This window comes from Oncorhynchus kisutch, unplaced genomic scaffold (genome assembly GCF_002021735.2).
Source record: "Oncorhynchus kisutch isolate 150728-3 unplaced genomic scaffold, Okis_V2 Okis05a-Okis16b_hom, whole genome shotgun sequence".
In the NCBI taxonomy this organism is placed as follows: domain Eukaryota; kingdom Metazoa; phylum Chordata; class Actinopteri; order Salmoniformes; family Salmonidae; genus Oncorhynchus; species Oncorhynchus kisutch.
Genome location: NW_022261982.1, coordinates 5309540 through 5332039, shown reverse-complemented (window position 1 = coordinate 5332039; position 22500 = coordinate 5309540). Strand labels below are relative to the sequence as shown.

The 22500-nt window shown below is 46.0% G+C and overlaps 1 protein-coding gene across 11 annotated transcripts in view; it reads right to left on the bottom strand.

The window, feature by feature from the left end:
* Positions 1-22500, bottom strand: part of LOC109886927 (cyclin-dependent kinase-like 5) — a 78661-nt gene that overhangs the window by 4919 nt on the left and 51242 nt on the right. For 2 of the 11 annotated variants that reach the window (XM_031813443.1, XM_031813449.1), the window contains exons 4-17: positions 22089-22271; positions 21677-21797; positions 21441-21500; positions 20397-20487; positions 18943-19132; positions 16197-16277; positions 7961-8136; positions 6703-6952; positions 6325-6451; positions 4240-4501; positions 2842-3595; positions 2272-2382; positions 809-920; positions 8-140 (exon numbers count right to left, since the gene is read on the bottom strand). In XM_031813443.1, coding sequence (XP_031669303.1) covers positions 8-140; positions 809-920; positions 2272-2382; positions 2842-3595; positions 4240-4501; positions 6325-6451; positions 6703-6952; positions 7961-8136; positions 16197-16277; positions 18943-19132; positions 20397-20487; positions 21441-21500; positions 21677-21797; positions 22089-22271 — 2651 coding nt within the window. Of the gene's footprint in view, positions 1-7; positions 141-808; positions 921-2271; positions 2383-2841; positions 3596-4239; positions 4505-6324; positions 6452-6702; positions 6953-7960; positions 8137-16196; positions 16281-18942; positions 19133-20396; positions 20488-21440; positions 21501-21676; positions 21798-22088; positions 22272-22500 lie in introns of all 11 variants that reach the window. The other 9 variants (XM_031813442.1, XM_031813448.1, XM_031813440.1 and 6 more) reach the window with 5 other exon arrangements.

Below are 22500 nucleotides of genomic sequence, written 5' to 3'. Positions count from 1 at the left end.
AGCTCACCAGTCAAAGGCAGTCTGGCGTTTGGAGTGGTTGTTCATGACACCTGGGTCCCCTGGCACCGGCGGTCCTCTGCTCTCCCTCTGAGCCCCACCATCATGGAAGGACGAGGAGTTGTCTGGCCTGGGAGAGGGCACTGCAACAGCACAAAGAGAAGAAGACACTTTCAGAGAAGGAGAAGAGACAGTCCCCATCCTTCTCTCTCTCTTGGTAACTCTCTTTCTCTCTCTCTCTCTCTCTCTCTCTCTCTCTAGCTCTCTCTCTCTCTCTCTCTCTCTCTAGCTCTCTCTCTCTCTCTTGGTAACTCTCTCTCTCTCTCTCTCTATAGCTCTCTTGGTAACTCTCTCTCTCTCTCTATATATATATATATATATATATATATATTTCTAGCTCTCTGTCTTGGTAACTCTCTCCCTCTCTCTCTCTACATCTCTCTAGCTCTCTCTCTTGGTAACTCTCTCCCTCTCTCTCTCTACATCTCTCTAGCTCTCTCTCTCTTGGTAACTCTCTCCCTCTCTCTCTCTACATCTCTCTAGCTCTCTCTCTTGGTAACTCTCTCCCTCTCTCTCTCTACAGCTCTCTAGCTCTCTCTCTTGGTAACTCTCTCCCTCTCTCTCTCTACATCTCTCTAGCTCTCTCTCTTGGAAACTCTCTTTTTCTCTCTCTTGATCTCACTCTCTCTTGTTCTCTCTCTCTCTCTTGTTCTCTCTCTCTCTTGTTCTCTCTCTCTCGCGCTCTCTCTCTCTCCCTCTCTCTCTCTCTCTCGCTCTCTCTCTCTCTCTCTCTCTCTCATAGTGCACGTACCTCTGTAGAAGCTTCCTACCCGTCTGGGCATGGAGTCACTGAAGATCATGCGGTTCTCCTTGGAGGAGACTGGGTCCTCGGGGTGGGGCTCATGGTACATCCCCACTGGTACCTACAGTACATCACAAACAAAGCCGAGTTGAACAGAACACAGAGAAAATACTATGTTGAGTCACGCTTTTGATCCCATTATCATAATGCTGTAACATGAGCTCCTTTCACACCCTGGTATCTCACTCCTGCATCCTTATCATAGTGTTTCACACCCTGGTATCTCACTCCTGCATCCTTATCATAGTGTTTCACACCCTGGTATCTCACTCCTACATCCTTATCATAGTGTCTCACACCCTGGTATCTCACTCCTGCATCCTTATCATAGTGTTTCACACCCTGGTATCTCACTCCTGCATCCTTATCATAGTGTTTCACACCCTGGTATCTCACTCCTGCATCCTTATCATAGTGTCTCACACCCTGCTATCTCACTCCTACATCCTTATCATAGTGTCTCACACCCTGATATCTCACTCCTACATCCTTATCATAGTGTCTCACACCCTGATATCTCACTCCTACATCCTTATCATAGTGTCTCACATCCTGATATCTCACTCCTACATCCTTATCATAGTGTCTCACATCCTGATATCTCACTCCTACATCCTTATCATAGTGTTTCACACCCTGATATCTCACTCCTGCATCCTTATCATAGTGTCTCACACCCTGATATCTCACTCCTATATCCTTATCATAGTGTCTCACACCCTTATATCTCACTCCTATATCCTTATCATAGTGTCTCACACCCTGATATCTCACTCCTACATCCTTATCATAGTGTCTCACACCCTGATATCTCACTCCTATATCCTTATCATAGTGTTTCACACCCTGATATCTCACTCCTACATCCTTATCATAGTGTTTCACACCCTGATATCTCACTCCTACATCCTTATCATAGTGTTTCACACCCTGATATCTCACTCCTACATCCTTATCATAGTGTTTCACACCCTGATATCTCACTCCTACATCCTTATCATAGTGTTTCACATCCTGATATCTCACTCCTACATCCTTATCATAGTATATTTAAGCAATAAGGCACCTTGGGGGTTTGTGGTATATGGCCAATATACCACAGCTAAGGGCTGTTCTTAGGCACAACACATCGCAGAGTGCCTGGACACAGCCCTTAGCCGTGGTATATTGGCCATATACCACAAACCCCGAGGTGCCTTATTGATATTATAAACTGGTTACCAACGTAGTTAGAGCAGTAAAAATACATGTTTTATCATCTCCGTGGTATACAGTCTGATATACCACGGCTGTCAGCCAATCAGCATTCAGGGCATAGACATACTGCTGATAAAACAGTGCTAGAAGCAGTCAGAAACCAGACAGTAAGTGGTGAAATCAGCCTGTGATGAACAACAGAAAAAGCTATGGACCTCGTTCTTAGCAGGGCGTTGTGAGTGAAAGGAGGCCGGGTTGTCCCGCGTGGAGTCTTTAATCTGGGGTCGGGGGTGAGAGGTCACCACCTCTTTAGAAGACGGCTCACTCTGTAGACCAGATGGACGGACAGACAGACAGACAGACAGACAGACAGACAGACAGACAGACAGACAGACAGACAGACAGACAGACAGACAGACAGATATACAGGCAGACAGATAGACCGACAGACAGACAGACAGACAGACAGACAGACAGACAGACAGACAGACAGACAGACAGACAGACAGATATAGCATGTGAGGCAAACATTACGAAGCAGCAGTGTGTGTGTGTTTGTGTGTGTGTGTGTGTGTGTGTGTGTGTGTGTGTGTGTGTGTGTGTGTGTGTGTGTGTGTGTGTGTGTGTGTGTGTGTGTGAGAGAGAGAGAGAGATCAGGAAAGAGACAGTACATTAGCAATAATGTGAGTTAGGCCAGATACTGTGGCCTCAAAGAGAGATACACAGACACACATATGCACATACACGCACACACACACAGCTGTCAGTCAATTATTGACACTGACCCTGGTCGTGTCTTCAGTGCAGTCCTCTCTGGACGATCCCACAGAGTGTCCTACGGGGTGTCTGGTGAGGGTGCGGTGCTGAAGCTGGGGGGAGAGCATCTGCAGACTGCTAGCCCTGGTGGGCAACCCCTGACCCACCATTAAGCCCCCCTCACTACCCCCTCCACCCCCACCTCCGTGGGACCTGTGGCGCTCACTCCTCCTCACGTACATGGAGTGGCGGTGAGGCCTCTGCTGGGAAGAGAAGGGACTGGTGTAGCCCAGGCCGTAGGGGTAGGACTCATGGGGGGAGGCCAGGGTGTGAGCTCCGTGGTTCCCCCCACCATCCCCTTCTCCTCCTGGGTCAAGAAGCTCCGGGCCCGGGGCCAAGGCCTCCTCTGGAGCTTTGTGTCTGGAAGAGGAGGCGCGTCGGCAGGATGAGTCCAGGGTGGAGCTCTCCAGACGGGGGTTGTTGCCGCGGGACGAGGGGCTGTGGCCGGAGGAGTGGCCGGTGTGGCTGGATGTGTGGCCAGAAGTGTGGCGTTCGCTGTGGCGGGGGACCTGGGGACTTCCAGGGGGGGCGTGGCCAGAAGAGTGTCGTTCGCTGTGGCGGGGGGCCTGGGGACTTCCAGGGGGGGCGTGGCCAGAAGAGTGACGTTCGCTGTGGCGGGGGACCTGGGGACTTCCAGGGGGGGCGTGGCCAGAAGAGTGGCGTTCGCTGTGGCGGGGGACCTGGGGACTTCCAGGGGGGGCATTGAGGTTCAGGTCCAGACAGCTGAAATTACATATAGACTGACCTCAACCATGAGTACAACAACACACATATTTACTGACCTCAACCATGAGTAAAACAACACACATATTTACTGACCTCAACCATGAGTACAACAACACACATATTTACTGACCTCAACCATGAGTACAACAACACACATATTTACTGACCTCAACCATGAATACAACAACACACATATTTACTGACCTCAACCATGAGTACAACAACACACATATTTACTGACCTCAACCATGAGTACAACAACACACATATTTACTGACCTCAACCATGAATACAACAACACACATATTTACTGACCTCAACCATGAATACAACAACACACATATTTACTGACCTCAACCATGAATACAACAACACACATATTTACTAACCATCAGACCTAAATAAAACTCTAATTCTCAACGAGAATACAATGTTCAGATCTGGCCTCAGGGGACTACACATTTCCAAATACACACCATCACCAAGACTACACAAAATCAATAAGCTAGCATGCCCTTCAAACATTCATTAACCATTCCCTGACAGCTCTCTCTCTCTCTCTCTAGGTTAACAATTTCCTGACAGCTCTCTCTCTCTCTATAGGTTAACCATCCCCTGACAGCTCTCTCTCTCTATGTTACCTGGCAGGGAAGAAGCGGGCGGAGATTCCAGGGGTTGCCGTAGGGTCGTCAGGGTGCACGCCCCTCACCCCATCTCCAAGGTTACCACCCACAGACTTGGCATTGTTGCTCAAGGCGCTGTGGCTCTTGGACAGGCTCAGGTAGGAGCTGGAACTCTTGGAGGAGCTGTGGGTGGAGTCTATGTTGTGTCCACCATGGCGGCCATGTTGTTTCTCCATGGTATTGGTCTTGCCCTCCAGAAAGGAAGAGTGTCGTCCCTGCCCTACTGGAAATATTCAAATGTAAAAAATGGGCTGGCAATGCATTTATACAGTGCCTTGCGAAAGTATTCGGCCCCCTTGAACTTTGCAACCTTTTGCCACATTTCAGGCTTCAAACATAAAGATATAAAACTGTATTTTTTGTGAAGAATCAACAACAAGTGGGACACAAACATGAAGTGGAACGACTTTTATTAGATATTTCACATTTTTTTAACAAATCAGAAACGGAAAAATTGGGCGTGCAACATTATTCAGCCGCTTTACTTTCAGTGCAGCAAACTCTCTCCAGAAGTTCAGTGAGGATCTCTGAATGATCCAATGTTGACCTAAATGACTAATGATGATAAATACAATCCACCTGTGTGTAATCAAGTCTCCGTATAAATGCACCTGCACTGTGATAGTCTCAGAGGTCCGTTAAAAGCGCAGAGAGCATCATGAAGAACAAGGAACACACCAGGCAGGTCCGAGATATTGTTGTGAAGAAGTTTAAAGCCGGATTTGGATACAAAAAGATTTCCCAAGCTTTAAACATCCCAAGGAGCACTGTGCAAGCGATAATATTGAAATGGAAGGAGTATCAGACCACTGCAAATCTACCAAGACCTGGCCGTCCCTCTAAACTTTCAGCTCATACAAGGAGAAGACTGATCAGAGATGCAGCCAAGAGGCCCATGATCACTCTGGATGAACTGCAGAGATCTACAGCTGAGGTGGGAGACTCTGTCCATAGGACAACAATCAGTCGTATATTGCACAAATCTGGCCTTTATGGAAGAGTGGCAAGAAGAAAGCCATTTCTTAAAGATATCCATAAAAAGTGTTGTTTAAAGTTTGCCACAAGCCATCTGGGAGACACACCAAACATGTGGAAGAAGGTGCTCTGGTCAGATGAAACCAAAATTGAACTTTTTGGCAACAATGCAAAATGTTGTTTGGCGTAAAAGCAACACAGCTCAATACCCTGAACCTACCATCCCCACTGTCAAACATGGTGGTGGCAGCATCATGGTTTGGGCCTGCTTTTCTTCAGCAGGGACAGGGAAGATGGTTAAAATTGATGGGAAGATGGATGGAGCCAAATACAGGACTATTCTGGAAGAAAACCTGATGGAGTCTGCAAAAGACCTGAGACTGGGACGGAGATTTGAGACAATGATCCAAAACATAAAGCAAAATCTACAATGGAATGGTTAAAAAATAAACATATCCAGGTGGCCAAGTCAAAGTCCAGACCTGAATCCAATCGAGAATCTGTGGAAAGAACTGAAAACTGCTGTTCACAAATGCTCTCCATCCAACCTCACTGAGCTCGAGCTGTTTTGCAAGGAGGAATGGGAAAAAATGTCAGTCTCTCGATGTGCAAAACTGATAGAGACATACCCCAAGCGACTTACAGCTGTAATCGCAGCAAAAGGTGGCGCTACAAAGTATTAACTTAAGGGGGCTGAATAATTTTCAACGCCCAATTTTTCAGTTTTTGATTTGTTAAAAAAGTTTGAAATATCCAATTAATTTCGTTCCACTTCATGATTGTGTCCCACTTGTTGTTGATTCTTCACAAAAAAATACAGTTTTATATCTTTATGTTTGAAGCCTGAAATGTGGCAAAAGGTCGCAAAGTTCAAGGGGGCCGAATACTTTCGTAAGGCACTGTAAGTAGTCTTGCTTGAGACAGAACGGCCCTTAGGGCCGTAAGGCAGCTTTATGTTCAAGTATACCCCCTGGACAGGATTCTAGTCTAGAGCATTTTTCATTTTAAGTGTTAAGGAAGGGGTATGTATTAATCTTATGTGCATGTTTCAGTAGGGTGGCCCCGGACCTTGCTGTTGCTGCTGCTGAGAGCGGGAGGTGGACTTCACGTACATGGCTCCAGGGCCCTGCTGGTCAGGAGCCTTGGCTCCTGGGGGCCCAACACCAACCAGGTTGAAGTCAAACTGTGTCGTGCCCTTTAAAATAAAGAGAAGACAAGAGAAGATAAAATAAGACAAGATAATAACTTTATTGTCCCCAACCACGGGAAAATGTTGTTTTCAGCCTTGTGCAATTTAGATGAAAATGCATGTCAAGAATAAACACAGGTCAAGACATTGACAGTTGGAAAAACAAACAAAATTAATACAATTTATGTAAACAAGTGTAGTTTGCGCCATAAGGAGCTGAATAAGTCAATGAAAGTAGAGGCCCTGACTTTGTTTACCTTGGTGTCCTTGGGGCTGAGCAGGTGTGGCATGTTGTTGTTGACCAAGTCCTTACTACAGGTGATGGAGCGGTTGAGGGTCTGGGTCATGTAAGCCTTGGGGTGGAGGGTGGGGCTCAGGCTGGACGACACAGGCTTGTTGCCGTTCAGGAAGCTGTCGTTGCCTAGGTGAAGGTCGCCATGGCGAGGTAGGCTAGAACATTCCTTACTGTTAGAGTGACGGTGACCCGAGCTCTTACTGCCGTGGCTTCTGTATGGGGGAGGGAGGGAGGGAGGGAGAAGAAGAGAGAGAGGTATTAAGATCAGAACATATTGAGATTGAGAGATATTGAGAGGTACAGGTATAGCTAATCCATATATCTAAGTAGCTTATTTTATCTGTGCAACAACAACATAGCCAGATGTGAAACCATGCAGTATCCAGAACCTAACCAGACCCCATTCAGTATCCAGAACCTAACCAGACGCCATTCAGTGTCCAGAACCTAACCAGACCCCATTCAGTATCCAGAACCTAACCAGACCCCATTCAGTATCCAGAACCTAACCAGACCCCATTCAGTATCCAGAACCTAACCAGACTCCATTCAGTATCCAGAACCTAACCAGACTCCATTCAGTATCCAGAACCTAACCAGACCCCATGCAGTATCCAGAACCTAACCAGACCCCATGCAGTATCCAGAACCTAACCAGACCCCATTCAGTATCCAGAACCTAACCAGACCCCATTCAGTATCCATAACCTAACCAGACTCCATTCAGTATCCAGAACCTAACCAGACCCCATTCAGTATCCAGAACGTAACCAGACCCCATGCAGTATCCAGAACCTAACCAGACCCCATTCAGTGTCCAGAACCTAACCAGACCCCATTCAGTATCCAGAACCTAACCACACCCCATTCAGTATCCAGAACCTAACCAGACCCCATTCAGTATCCAGAACCTAACCAGACCCCATTCAGTATCCAGAACCTAACCACACCCCATTCAGTATCCAGAACCTAACCAGACCCCATTCAGTATCCAGAACCTAACCACACCCCATTCAGTGTCCAGAACCTAACCAGACCCCATGCAGTATCCAGAACCTAACCAGACCAAATTCAGTATCCAGAACCTAACCAGACCCCATTCAGTATCCAGAACCTAACCACACCACTTGTAGTGTCCAGTGCAGTGCTGACCTGGTGGCCACGGGGTTCTGACAAGAACAACAACAACAACAACACCAACAACCCCCTACAGTGCTGACCTGGTGGGCACAGTGTTCTCCATGTGGCTGTGGGGCTTCCTCTTGGAGGAGCGTGGGGGGTTAGGGGAGGGTGGTGCTGGGGCGGGCTGCTCCAGGAGGCGGAGGGGCTGGAAGGCTGGGTGGTTCAGACTCTGTTCTGTCAGGTAGCGGTCAGAAGGGACCAGTAACAACAGGTTCTAGAGAGGGAGGAGTCAGACCACAGCGGTTTAGGACACAGTTCTTTATTACAGTTTGACAATAAAAAATGTCAATCACAAAACTCTCTATACATACAGTGGGGCAAAAAAGTATTTAGTCAGCCACCAATTGTGCAAGTTCTCCCACTTAAAAAGATGAGAGAGGCCTGTAATTTTCATCATAGGTACACTTCAACTATGACAGACAAAATGAGAAGAAAAAAAATCCAGAAAATCACATTGTAGGATTTTAATGAATTTATTTGCAAATTATGGTGGAAAATAAGTATTTGGTCAATAACAAAAGTTTATCTCAATACTTTGTTATATACCCTTTGTTGGCAATGACAGAGGTCAAACGTTTTCTGTAAGTCTTCACAAGGTTTTCACACACTGTTGCTGGTATTTTGGCCCATTCCTCCATGCAGATCTCCTCTAGAGCAGTGATGTTTTGATGCTGTTGCTGGGCAACACAGACTTTTGGACTTTCAACTCCCTCCAAAGATTTTCTATGGGGTTGAGATCTGGAGACTGGCTAGGCCACTCCAGGACCTTGAAATGCTTCTTACGAAGCCACTCCTTCGTTGCCCGGGCGGTGTTGGGATCATTGTCATGCTGAAAGACCCAGCCACGTTTCATCTTCAATGCCCTTGCTGATGGAAGGAGGTTTTCACTCAAAATCTCACGATACATGGCCCAAGTTATTCTTTCCTTTACACGGATCAGTCATCCTGGTCCCTTTGCAGAAAAACAGTCCCAAAGCATGATGTTTCCACCCCCATGCTTCACAGTAGGTATGGTGTTCTTTGGATGCAACTCAGCATTTTTTGTCCTCCAAACACGACGAGTTGAGTTTTTACCAAAAAGTTATATTTTGGTTTCATCTGACCATATGACATTCCCCCAATCTTCTTCTGGATCATCCAAATGCTCTCTAGCAAACTTCAGACGGGCCTGGACATGTACTGGCTTAAGCAGGGGGACACGTCTGGCACTGCAGGATTTGAGTCCCTGGCGGTGTAGTGTGTTACTGATGGTAGGCTTTGTTACTTTGGTCCCAGCTCTCTGCAGGTCATTCACTAGGTCCCCCCGTGTGGTTCTGAGATTTTTGCTCACCGTTCTTGTGATCATTTTGACCCCACGGGGTGAGATCTTGCGTGGAGCCCCAGATCGAGGGAGATTATCAGTGGTCTTGTATGTCTTCCATTTCCTAATAATTGCTCCCACAGTTGATTTCTTCAAACCAAGCTGCTTACCTATTGCAGATTCAGTCTTCCCAACCTGGTGCAGGTCTACAATTTTGTTTCTGGTGTCCTTTGACAGGTCTTTGGTCTTGGCCATATTGGAGTTTGGAGTGTGACTGTTTGAGGTTGTGGACAGGTGTCTTTTATACTGATAACAAGTTCAAACAGGTGCCATTAATACAGGTAACGAGTGGAGGACAGAGGAGCCTCTTAAAAGAAGAAGTTACAGGTCTGTGAGAGCCAGAAATCTTGCTTGTTTGTAGGTGACCAAATACTTATTTTCCACCATAATTTTTTCAAATTCTGTCTGTCATAGTTGAAGTGTACCTATGATTAAAATTACAGGCCTCTCTCATCTTTTTAAGTGGGAGAACTTGCACAATTGGTGGCTGACTAAATACTTTTTTGCCCCACTGTATATATATATATATAGACGGTACCAGTCACAAGGTTGGACACCTACTCATTCAAGTTTTTTTGTGTATTTTTACTCTTTTCTATATTGTAGAATAATAGTGAACCCATCAAAACTATGAAATAACATATTGAATCATGTAGTAACCAAAAAGGGTTAAACAAATCAGTTTTGCACACTCTTGGCATTCTCTCAACCAGCTTCATGAGATTGTCACCTGGAATTCATTTAAAGTTCATTTGTGGAATTTCTTTCCTTCTTAATGTGTTTGAGCCAATCAGTTGTGTTGTGACCAGGTAGGGGTGGTATACAGAAGATAGACCTATCTGGTAAAAGATCAAGTCCATATTATGGCAAGAACAGCTCAAATAAGCAAAGAGAAACAACAGTCCATCATTACTTTAAGACATGAAGGTCAGTCAATCTAGAACATTTCAAGAACTTTTAAAGTTTCTTCAAGTGCAGTCGCAAAAACCATCAAGCGCTTGACGAAACTGGCTCTCATGAGGACCGCCACAGGAAAGGAAGACCCAGAGTTACCTCTGCTGCAGAGGATAAGTTCATTAGAGTGACCAGCCTCAGAAATCGGCAATTAACTGCACCTCAGATTGCAGCCCAAATAAATGCTTCACAGAGTTCAAGTAACAGACACATCTCAACATCAACTGTTCAGAGACCACTTCTAAAGGACACCTAAAGGACACCAATAATAAGAAGAAACTTGCTTGGGCCAAGAAACATGAGCAATGGTGTAAATCTGTCCTTTGGTCAGATGAGTCCAAATCTGAGATTTTTGTTTCTAACTGCTGTGTCTTTGTGAGAAGCAGAGTAGGTGAACAGATGATCTCTGCGTGTGTGGCTCCACACTGCCCTTTCCCACCTGGACAAAAGGAACACATACAATGCTGCACAATGCTGTTCATTGACTACAGCTCAGCATTCAACACCATAGTGCCCTCAAAGCTCATCACTAAGCTAAGGACCCTGGGACTAAACACCTCCCTCTGCAACTGGATCCTGGACGTCCTAATGGGCCACCACACTGATCCTCAACACGGGGGCCCCTCAGGGGTGTGTACTCAGTCCCCTCCTGTACTGCCTGCTCACCCATGACTGCACAGCCAGGCACGACTCCAACCGCATCATTAAGTTTGCCGATGACACAATAGTGGTAGGCCTGATCACCGATAACAACGAGACAGCCTATAGGGAGGAGGTCAGAGACCTGTCCGTGTGGTGCCAGGACAACTTACTTTACCTTTATTTAACCAGGCAAGTCAGTTAAGAACAAATTCTTATTTTCAATGACAGCCTAGGAACAGTGGGTTAACTGCCTGTTCAGGGGCAGAACGACAGATTTGTACCTTGTCAGCTCGGGTGTTTGAACTTGCAACTTTCCGGTTACTAGTCCAACGCTCTAACCACTAGGCTACCCTGCCGCCCCGACAACAACCTCTCCCTGAACGTGATCAAGACAAAGGAGATGATTGTGGACTACAGGAAAAAGAGGGCCGAGCATGCCCCTATTCTCATCGACGGGACTGTAGTGGAGCAAGTTGAAAGCTTCAAGTTCCTTGGTGTCCACATCACCAACAAACTAACATGGTCCAAGCACACCATGACAGTCGTGAAGAGGGTACGACAAAACCTATTCCCCCTCAGGAGACTGAAAAGATTTGGCATGGGTCCTCAGATCCTCAAAAGGTTCTACAGCTGCACCATCGAGAACATGTTGCATCACTGCCTGGTACGGCAACTGCTCGGCCTCCGACGCAAGGCACTACAGAGGGTAGCGTGTACAGTTCGGTACATCACTGGGGCAAAGCTTCCTGCCATCCAGGACGTCTATACCAGGCGGTGTCAGAGGAAGGCCCTAAAATTGTCAAAGACTCCAGCCACCCTGTTTACCTACATGTACATATTACCTCCATTACCTCGACTAACCGGTGCCCCCGCACATTGGCTCTGTACCGGCACCCCCTGTATATAGTCTCGCTATTGTTATTTTACTGCTGCTATTGAATTTTTTTGTTACTTTATTTATTTATTTATTTATTTTTAGGTATTTAAAAAAAAAACTGCATTGTTGGTTAAGGGCTTGTAAGTAAAGCATTTCACGGTAAGGTCTACCTACACCTGTTGTATTCAGCATTTCACGGTAAGGTCTACCTACACCTGTTGTATTCAGCATTTCACGGTAAGGTCTACCTACACCTGTTGTATTCAGCATTTCACGGTAAGGTCTACCTACACCTGTTGTATTCAGCATTTCACGGTAAGGTCTACCTACACCTGTTGTATTCAGCATTTCACGGTAACTTCTACCTACACCTGTTGTATTCAGCATTTCACGGTAAGGTCTACCTACACCTGTTGTATTCAGCATTTCACGGTAAGGTCTACCTACACCTGTTGTATTCAGCATTTCACGGTAAGGTCTACCTACACCTGTTGTATTCAGCATTTCACGGTAAGGTCTACCTACACCTGTTGTATTCAGCATTTCACGGTAAGGTCTACCTACACCTGTTGTATTCAGCATTTCACGGTAAGGTCTACTACACCTGTTGTATTCAGCATTTCACGGTAACTTCTACCTACACCTGTTGTATTCAGCATTTCACGGTAACTTCTACCTACACCTGTTGTATTCAGCATTTCACGGTAACTTCTACCTACACCTGTTGTATTCAGCATTTCACGGTAAGGTCTACTACACCTGTTGTATTCAGCATTTCACGGTAAGGTCTACTACACCTGTTGTATTCAGCATTTCACGGTAAGGTCTACCTACACCTGTTGTATTCAGCATTTCACGGTAAGGTCTACCTACACCTGTTGTATTCAGCATTTCACGGTAAGGTCTACTACACCTGTTGTATTCAGCATTTCACGGTAAGGTCTACCTACACCTGTTGTATTCAGCATTTCACGGTAAGGTCTACCTACACCTGTTGTATTCAGCATTTCACGGTAAGGTCTACCTACACCTGTTGTATTCAGCATTTCACTGTAAGGTCTACACCTGTTGTATTCAGCATTTCACGGTAACTTCTACCTACACCTGTTGTATTCAGCATTTCACGGTAAGGTCTACTACACCTGTTGTATTCAGCATTTCACGGTAAGGTCTACCTACACCTGTTGTATTCAGCATTTCACGGTAAGGTCTACCTACACCTGTTGTATTCAGCATTTCACTGTGAGGTCTACTACACCTGTTGTATTCAGCATTTCACTGTAAGGTCTACTACACCTGTTGTATTCAGCATTTCACTGTGAGGTCTACTACACCTGTTGTATTCAGCATTTCACGGTAAGGTCTAACTACACATGTTGTATTCAGCATTTCACGGTAAGGTCTACTACACCTGTTGTATTCAGCATTTCACGGTAAGGTCTACCTACACCTGTTGTATTCAGCATTTCACGGTAAGGTCTACCTACACCTGTTGTATTCAGCATTTCACGGTAAGGTCTACCTACACCTGTTGTATTCAGCATTTCACGGTAAGGTCTACCTACACCTGTTGTATTCAGCATTTCACGGTAAGGTCTACCTACACCTGTTGTATTCAGCATTTCACTGTAAGGTCTACACCTGTTGTATTCAGCATTTCACGGTAACTTCTACCTACACCTGTTGTATTCAGCATTTCACGGTAAGGTCTACTACACCTGTTGTATTCAGCATTTCACGGTAAGGTCTACCTACACCTGTTGTATTCAGCATTTCACGGTAAGGTCTACCTACACCTGTTGTATTCAGCATTTCACTGTGAGGTCTACTACACCTGTTGTATTCAGCATTTCACTGTAAGGTCTACTACACCTGTTGTATTCAGCATTTCACTGTGAGGTCTACTACACCTGTTGTATTCAGCATTTCACGGTAAGGTCTAACTACACATGTTGTATTCAGCATTTCACGGTAAGGTCTACTACACCTGTTGTATTCAGCATTTCACGGTAAGGTCTACCTACACCTGTTGTATTCAGCATTTCACGGTAAGGTCTACCTACACCTGTTGTATTCAGCATTTCACGGTAAGGTCTACCTACACCTGTTGTATTCAGCATTTCACGGTAAGGTCTACCTACACCTGTTGTATTCAGCATTTCACGGTAAGGTCTACCTACACCTGTTGTATTCAGCATTTCACGGTAAGGTCTACCTACACCTGTTGTATTCAGCATTTCACGGTAAGGTCTACCTACACCTGTTGTATTCAGCATTTCACGGTAAGGTCTACCTACACCTGTTGTATTCAGCATTTCACGGTAAGGTCTACCTACACCTGTTGTATTCAGCATTTCACGGTAAGGTCTACCTACACCTGTTGTATTCAGCATTTCACGGTAAGGTCTACCTACACCTGTTGTACTCAGCATTTCACTGTAAGGTCTACACCTATTCAGCGCATGTGACAAATACAATTTGATTTGATTTGAAATACAGAAAAACCCTTGAATGAGTAGGTGTGTCCAAACTTTAGGCTGGTGCTGTATATATAATCACAAGTTTATTTTATTATCATTAAACTAAAGTTCAAGTCAAATATATTGTTTTGTTTATACAGTGAAGCACATTTACATTTGAGCAATTTAACAGACACTCTCATCTAGAGCAACTTACAATAGTGAGTTCATACATTTTCATAGTGGTCCTCAGTGGGAATTGAACCCACAACTCTGGCGTTGCAAGTGCGTTGCTCTACTAACTGAGCTACAGCATTCTTAACGCAGAGCTCTACATCTGTTGGTTACACAATTCATTATCACGCGCTGTATAGAAATGCTAGAGACTCAGACCATTCTAAAAACAACTGTTGTGGCTTTTCACCATGTCGATCCAGAGACAGAGTGATGGGTGGGAGGGTTTATCACACCATTCATCTCCTGAGGAAAGTGTGATGTACTGTAGGCCTCGCTCACAGCAGAGTACTGACTGACCCACAGCTTTAGTCATAGACATACATTAGCTAGCAAGACTAGTCTAGTTTGAGCCTGCAGGACCCAGAATACCTTCCATTAGCAGGACTAGTCTAGTTTGAGCCTGCAGGACCCAGAATACCTTCCATTAGCAGGACTAGAATACCTTCCATTAGCAGGACCCAGAATACCTTCCATTAGCAGGACTAGAATACCTTCCATTAGCAGGACCCAGAATACCTTCCATTAGCAGGACTAGAATACCTTCCATTAGCAGGACTAGAATACCTTCCGTTAGCAGGACTAGTCTAGTTTGAGCCTGCAGAATCCAGAATACCTTCCATTAGCAGGACTAGAATACCTTCCATTAGCAGGACTAGTCTAGTTTGAGCCTGGAGGACCCAGAATACCTTCCATTAGCAGGACTAGTCTAGTTTGGGCCTGGAGGACCCAGAATACCTTCCATTAGCAGGACTAGAATACCTTCCATTAGCAGGACTAGAATACCTTCCATTAGCAGGACTAGTCTAGTTTGAGCCTGGAGGATCCAGAATACCTTCCATTAGCAGGACTAGAATACCTTCCATTAGCAGGACTAGTCTAGTTTGTGCCTGGAGGATCCAGAATACCTTCCATTAGCAGGACCCAGAATACCTTCCATTAGCAGGACTAGAATACCTTCCATTAGCAAGACTAGTCTAGTTTGATCCTAGAGGATCCAGAATACCTTCCATTAGCAGGGCTAGTCTAGTTTGAGCCTAGAGGATCCAGAATACCTTCCATTAGCAGGACTAGTCTAGTTTGAGCCTGGAGGACCCAGAATACCTTCCATTAGCAAGACTAGTCTAGTTTGGGCCTGGAGGACCCAGAATACCTTCCATTAGCAGGATCCAGAATACCTTCCATTAGCAGGACTAGTCTAGTTTGAGCCTGCAGAATCCAGAATACCTTCCATTAGCAGAACTAGAATACCTTCCATTAGCAGGACCCAGAATACCTTCCATTAGCAGAACTAGAATACCTTCCATTAGCAGGACCCAGAATACCTTCCATTAGCAAGACTAGAATACCTCCCATTAGCAGGACTAGTCTAGTTTGAGCCTAGAGGATCCAGAATACCTTCCATTAGCAGGACTAGTCTAGTTTGAGCCTGGAGGACCCAGAATACCTTCCATTAGCAGGACTAGTCTAGTTTGAGCCTGGAGGACCCAGAATACCTTCCATTAGCAGGACCCAGAATACCTTCCATTAGCAGGACTAGTCTAGTTTGGGCCTGGAGGACCCAGAATACCTCCCATTAGCAGGACCCAGAATACCTCCCATTAGCAGGACTCAGAATACCTCCCATTAGCAGGACTCAGAATACCTCCCATTAGCAGGACCCAGAATACCTCCCATTAGCAGGACCCAGAATACTAATACTGGCAATACCAATTGTGTGTCTCTGTGTGTGTGTGTGTGTGTGTTACCTTCATCAGATCCAGCATGAGGCCACTCAGGATGGCCAGATACCTCCGCTCCAGGGTTGTAGGGTGATTCACTGAGGGGAACTGCTGACACACACACACGTACAGTTGTGAGGTTTCAGAGTGCAGTGTCTTTGTTGAGATTCAGATGTGTCTGACTGGAGTTGACAGGAGGCTTAGCTGACTGTTGTGTCTGAGGCCAGACATGCTGCTAACGGGCCTAACACAGCTTTCACTATAGCAGGTACATGATTACCACCCCTCCCATGGATCTCTGTGTGGGAGTCTGGTGGACATGCATGTGTCTGTCTGTCTGAATGTGTGTATCTCTGTGTGGGAGTCTGGTGGACATGCATGTGTCTGTCTGTCTGAATATGTGTATCTCTGTGTGGGATGCATCAGGAGGCTGGTGGACATGCATGTTCCTGTGTCTGAATGTGTGTATCTCTGTGTGGGAGTGCATCAGGAGGCTGGTGGACATGCATGTGTCTGTCTGTCTGAATGTGTGTATCTCTGTGTGGGAGTGCATCAGGAGGCTGGTGGACATGCATGTGTCTGTCTGTCTGAATGTGTGTATCTCTGTGTGGGAGTGCATCAGGAGGCTGGTGGACATGCATGTGTGTATCTCTGTGTGGGAGTGCATCAGGAGGCTGGTGGACATGCATGTTCCTGTCTGTCTGAATGTGTGTATCTCTGTGTGGGAGTGCATCAGGAGGCTGGTGGACATGCATGTTCCTGTCTGTCTGAATGTGTGTATCTCTGTGTGGGAGTGCATCAGGAGGCTGGTGGACATGCATGTGTCTGTCTGTCTGAATGTGTGTATCTCTGTGTGGGAGTGCATCAGAAGGCATGAATGTCCACCAGCCTCCACACTGTGGTATTTCACCCAGTAGATTTGAGAGTTTATCAAAATTGGGTTTGTTTTTGAATTCTGTGGATCTGTGTAATCTGAGGGAAATATGTGTCTCTAATATGGGCATACGTTGGACAGGAGGTTAGGAAGTGCAGCTCAGTTTCCACCTCATTTTGTGGGCAGTGAGCACATAGCCTGTCTTCTCTTGAGAGCCAGGTCTGCCTACGGCAGCCTTTCTCAATAGCAAGGCTATGCTCACTGAGTCTGTACATCGTCAAAGCTTTCCTTCATTTTGGGTCAGTCACATTGGTGAGGTATTCTGCTACTGTGTGCTCTCTGTTTAGGGCCAAATAGCATTCTAGTTTGCTCTGTTTTTTTGTTAATTCTTTCCAATATGTCAAGTAATTATCTTCTTGTTTTCTCATGATTTGGTTGGGTCTAATTGTGCTGCTGTCCTGGGGCTCTGTGGGGTCTGTTTGTGTTTGTGAACAGAGCCCCAGGACCAGCTTGCTTAGGGAACTCTTCTCCGTGTTCATCTCTCTGTAGGTGATGGCTTTGTTATGGAAGGTTTGGGAAACATTAGGTGGTTGTAGAATTGAACGTCTCTTTTCTGGATTTTGATCATTAGTGGGTATCGGCCTAATTCTGCTCTGCATTATTTGGTGTTCTACGTTGTACACGGAGGATATTTTTGCAGAATTCTGTATGCAGAGTCTCAATTTGGTGTTTGTCCCATTTGATGAAGTCTTGGTTGGTGAGCGGACCCCAGACCTCACAACCATAAAGGGCAATGGGCTCTATGACTGATTCAAGTATTTTTAGCCAGATCCTAATTAGTATGTTGAATTTTATGTTCCTTTTGATGGCATAGAATGCCCTTCTTGCCTTGTCTCTCAGATCGTTCACAGCTTTGTGGAAGTTACCTGTGGCGCTGATGTTTAGGCCAAAGTATGTATCGTTTTTTGTGTGCTCTAGGGCAACAGTGTCTAGATGGAATTTGTATTTGTGGTCCTGGCAACTGGACCTTTTTTGGAACACCATTATTTTGGTCTTACTCAGATTTACTGTCAGGGCCCAGGTCTGACAGAATCTGTGCAGAAGATCTAGGTGCTGCTGTAGGCCCTCCTTGGTTGGTGACAGAAGCACCAGATCATCAGCAAACAGTAGACATTTGACTTCAGATTCTAGTTCTCTCTCTCTCTCTCTCTCTCTCTCTCTCTCTGCCTCTCTCTCTCTGTCTCTCTCTCTCTGTCTCTCTCTCTGTCTCTCTCTCTTCTACAGTAACACTGAACACCACCATAACATGATGACTCAATCCACTCAGTCACGGACCACACTGGGAAGACAGCCACCAGGACTCACACAGATAGATAGGTGGGAAAGAGACAGAGGAGAAATGGAGAGAGAGAGGGAAGGAGAGGAGAGAGATGGAGAGAGAGAGAGGGAAGGAGAGGAGAGAGATGGAGAGAGAGAGGGAAGGAGAGGAGAGAGATGGAGAGAGAGAGAGAGAGAGAGGGAAGGAGAGGAGAGAGATGGAGAGAGAGAGAGAGAGGGAAGGAGAGGAGAGAGATGGAGAGAGAGAGAGGGAAGGAGAGGAGAGAGATGGAGAGAGAGAGAGGGAAGGAGAGGAGAGAGATGGAGAGAGAGAGAGGGAAGGAGAGGAGAGAGATGGAGAGAGAGAGAGGGAAGGAGAGGAGAGAGATGGAGAGAGAGAGAGAGGGAAGGAGAGGAGAGAGATAGAGACAAGACAGAAAGAGAGGAGAGAGAATGTAGAGGGAGGGAGAGGTGGGATAGGTAGAGGTAGAGAGGAAGAAATGGGAGAGGAGAGGAAAGCGGAGGTGGAGTGTGAGATGACGACAGAACAGCTCAACAGATCGACCCCAGAGTTGACCTTACCCGTAGTCCATGGAAGCGAGGGTTGTTGTAGAAGAGCTTCATCTGTTCAGCAGGTAGAGGACCCAGGACCTTCTGGATGGTAAAGAGTTGATCTATCTCACTCTCCCCTGGGAACAGAGGCTGGCCATCACTCAGCTCCCCCAGGATACAACCCACTGACCACATGTCTACAGCCTTACCATAGGGGGCCCTGGGGTGGAGGGGATAGAGAGAGGGAGAGAGAGAGAGAGAGAGATAGAGAGAGAGAGACAGACAGAGAGAGAAAGAGAGAGAGAGAGAGGGAGAGAGAGAGAGAGAGACAGAGAGAAAAAACAGCTTAAGTGATGCATTTGTAAAACTGAACCAGAAGAGTACATTTAGAATAATAAGGACAGAAGATGATGATGATGATGATGGTGATGATGATGTTGGTTCAGCAGAAGGTGATGAACACAATGACAGAAAGGAGAGAAAGGAGAGAGAGAGCAGAGAGAGAGAGAGAGAGAGAACGAGAGAGGTTGGCTGAGAGAAGAGAGGAGAGAGAAAGAGAGAGAGGTTGGCTGAGAGAAGAGAGGAGAGAGAGACAGAGAGAGAGACAGAGAGAGAGAGAGAGAGAGAGAGAGAGAGAGAGAGAGGTTGGCTGAGAGAAGAGAGGAGAGAGAGAGAGAGAGAGAGAGAGAGAGAGAGAGAGAGAGAGAGAGAGAGAGAGAGAGAGAGAGAGAGAGAGAGAGAGAGAGAGAGAGAGAGAGAGAGAGAGAGAGAGAGAGAGAGAGAGAGAGAGAGAGAGAGAGAGAGAGAGAGAGAGAGAGAGAGAGAGAGAGAGAGAGAGAGAGAGAGAGAGAGAGAGAGAGAGAGAGAGAGAGAGAGAGAGAGAGAGAGAGAGAGAGCCGCTGAGACTGAGGAAGAGTGATGAAGAGAGAAAATATTTGCGTGGGCGGAATTCAAATACCAAGAGTCAATAAATGTAACAGTTGATTTAGTTGCTGTGGGAGAGGAAGGAGCCCCACCACATGATGCTCCATTATCTAGACGATCAAATGGACACAGTAACCTCCCTGTGTCTGTAGTATACACATGAAAACAGGATTTATCAAGGCCAGACTAGTACACATGTTCACTGAAATATTCAGAGAAGGATATATGTATGTATGGACTGACAGCTATGCAGACAAACAGACACTTAACAATGTACACACACAACACACGCACGCACCTACACACACACACAGCCCAATACACGTACCAATACAATCACACACACGCACGCGCACACACACCAATACACACACCAATACTAACACAAACACACACATACACACCAAATACAAACACCAATACAAACACACACACACACACATACACCAATACACACACCAATACAAACACACACACACACACACCAATGCAAACACACACACACAGCGCCACTTACACACCCACACACACACAGGTCCAGTAGGTTTAAAGGGACTCACCCCAGCAGTAGCTCAGGAGAGCGGTACCACCTAGTGGCTACATACTCAGTGTAGTTGGCATCACTTCCCTCTGACAGGTTGCGGGCAAAGCCTACAGGAAACCAGAGAGAGACAGAGGAAGTCATGAACAGATACTGACTCAAAGCCTACAGGAAACCAGGCCAGAGAGAGACAGAGGAAGTCATGAACAGATACTGACTCAAAGCCTACAGGAAACCAGAGAGAGACAGAGGAAGTCATGAACAGATACTGACTCAAAGCCTACAGGAAACCAGAGAGAGACAGAGGAAGTCATGAACAGATACTGACTCAAAGCCTTCAGGAAACCAGAGAGAGACAGAGGAAGTCATGAACAGATACTGACTCAAAGCCTACAGGAAACCAGGCCAGAGAGAGACAGAGGAAGTCATGAACAAATACTGACTCAAAGCCTACAGGAAATCAGGCCAGAAACAGACAGAGGAAGTCATGGACAGATACTGACTCAAAGCCTACAGGAAACCAGGCCAGAGAGAGACAGAGGAAGTCATGAACAGATACTGACTCAAAGCCTTCAGGAAACCAGAGAGAGACAGAGGAAGTCATGAACAGATACTGACTCAAAGCCTACAGGAAACCAGACCAGAGAGAGACAGAGGAAGTCATGAACAGATACTGACTCAAAGCCTACAGGAAACCAGGCCAGAGAGAGACAGAGGAAGTCATGGATAGATACTGACTCAAAGCCTACAGGAAACCAGGCCAGAAACAGACAGAGGAAGTCATGGACAGATACTGACTCAAAGCCTACAGGAAACCAGACCAGAGAGAGACAGAGGAAGTCATGGACAGATACTGACTCAAAGCCTACAGGAAACCAGGCCAGAAACAGACAGAGGAAGTCATGGACAGATACTGACTCAAAGCCTACAGGAAACCAGGCCAGAAACAGACAGAGGAAGTCATGGACAGATACTGACCATTGCTTACCAGGGAGACTGAGATCGTCATACATCTAATGTACTGAGTTAATGACTCTGTTAGAAGTGACATATTTCTACTTACCAAAATCACAGAGTTTGAGAACATCCTCAGAGCTGATGAGGAGGTTTTCAGGCTTGATGTCTGAGGAGAAACAGAGGAGACCAGTTTTCACACGTGGCAGCAGTCTGGTACTTGGCAAAACCAAAAGTCAGACCAAACCATCTCTGCTGGGAGGCCCTGCCTCTGACTCCACACGTCATCATAGCATAACGAAAGGAAAAGGTGACCTCGTTTTAGTAAAGGTAAGAGTTCCTCACCTCTGTGTACGATCTCATTCTTATGGCACCAGTGGATGGCTTTGATCAACTGGTAGATGTAGTTCCTGGCTTTGTCAGGTGGTGCTCCGTTAGGCAGTTCCTCCAGCAACTCCAGCATGTTCTGGAACACAGAATCCACAGTACTACTGTCAATCACAGCTACGACTACACTACCCATAATGCTTTGTATAACATGTGCCACAAATCCAACCCCTTAGCAAAACAAGTTAGATACTATGGCAATATTCTAAAAGTGAACCTGCTGACGTAAACAGTAGCTAAGTATATTACATGATGATTTATCATCCAACCATCAGCAGATCCCAGCCATCCCTAGAAAGTAGTGGACATTTCTAGACTGTTCTGGTCTATTAAACGTTATCATTAGAGGTTCATCCTCTAGGTCACTGACCCTCTCCACATATTCAAAGACCAGGTAGAGTTTCCCTCTCCTCCGGAATGCCTCTTTGAGTTCCACGATGTTCTCCTGTTTCAGTGTCCGCAGCATCTTCAGCTCCCTCAGCGTGGTCTCTTTAACCTCCTCATTCTCCTCGCTGTCTTTAAACTTCTTTATGGCCACCAGCTCATTGGTCTCCTGGAAAACAGCATGTCAAGAGTGTCACGCTGAGGGATCCTGTCAGTGGAGGCTGCTGAGGGGAGGACGGCTCATAATAATGGCTGTAACGAAGCGAAAGGAACGGTATGAAACACATCCATGTTATTTTTCACATGCGGTGAATACAACAGGAGACCTGACAGTGAAACATTTACCTGCAAGCCCTTAACCAACAGGTGTAGACCTGACTTTCTCTACCTCTCTCTCT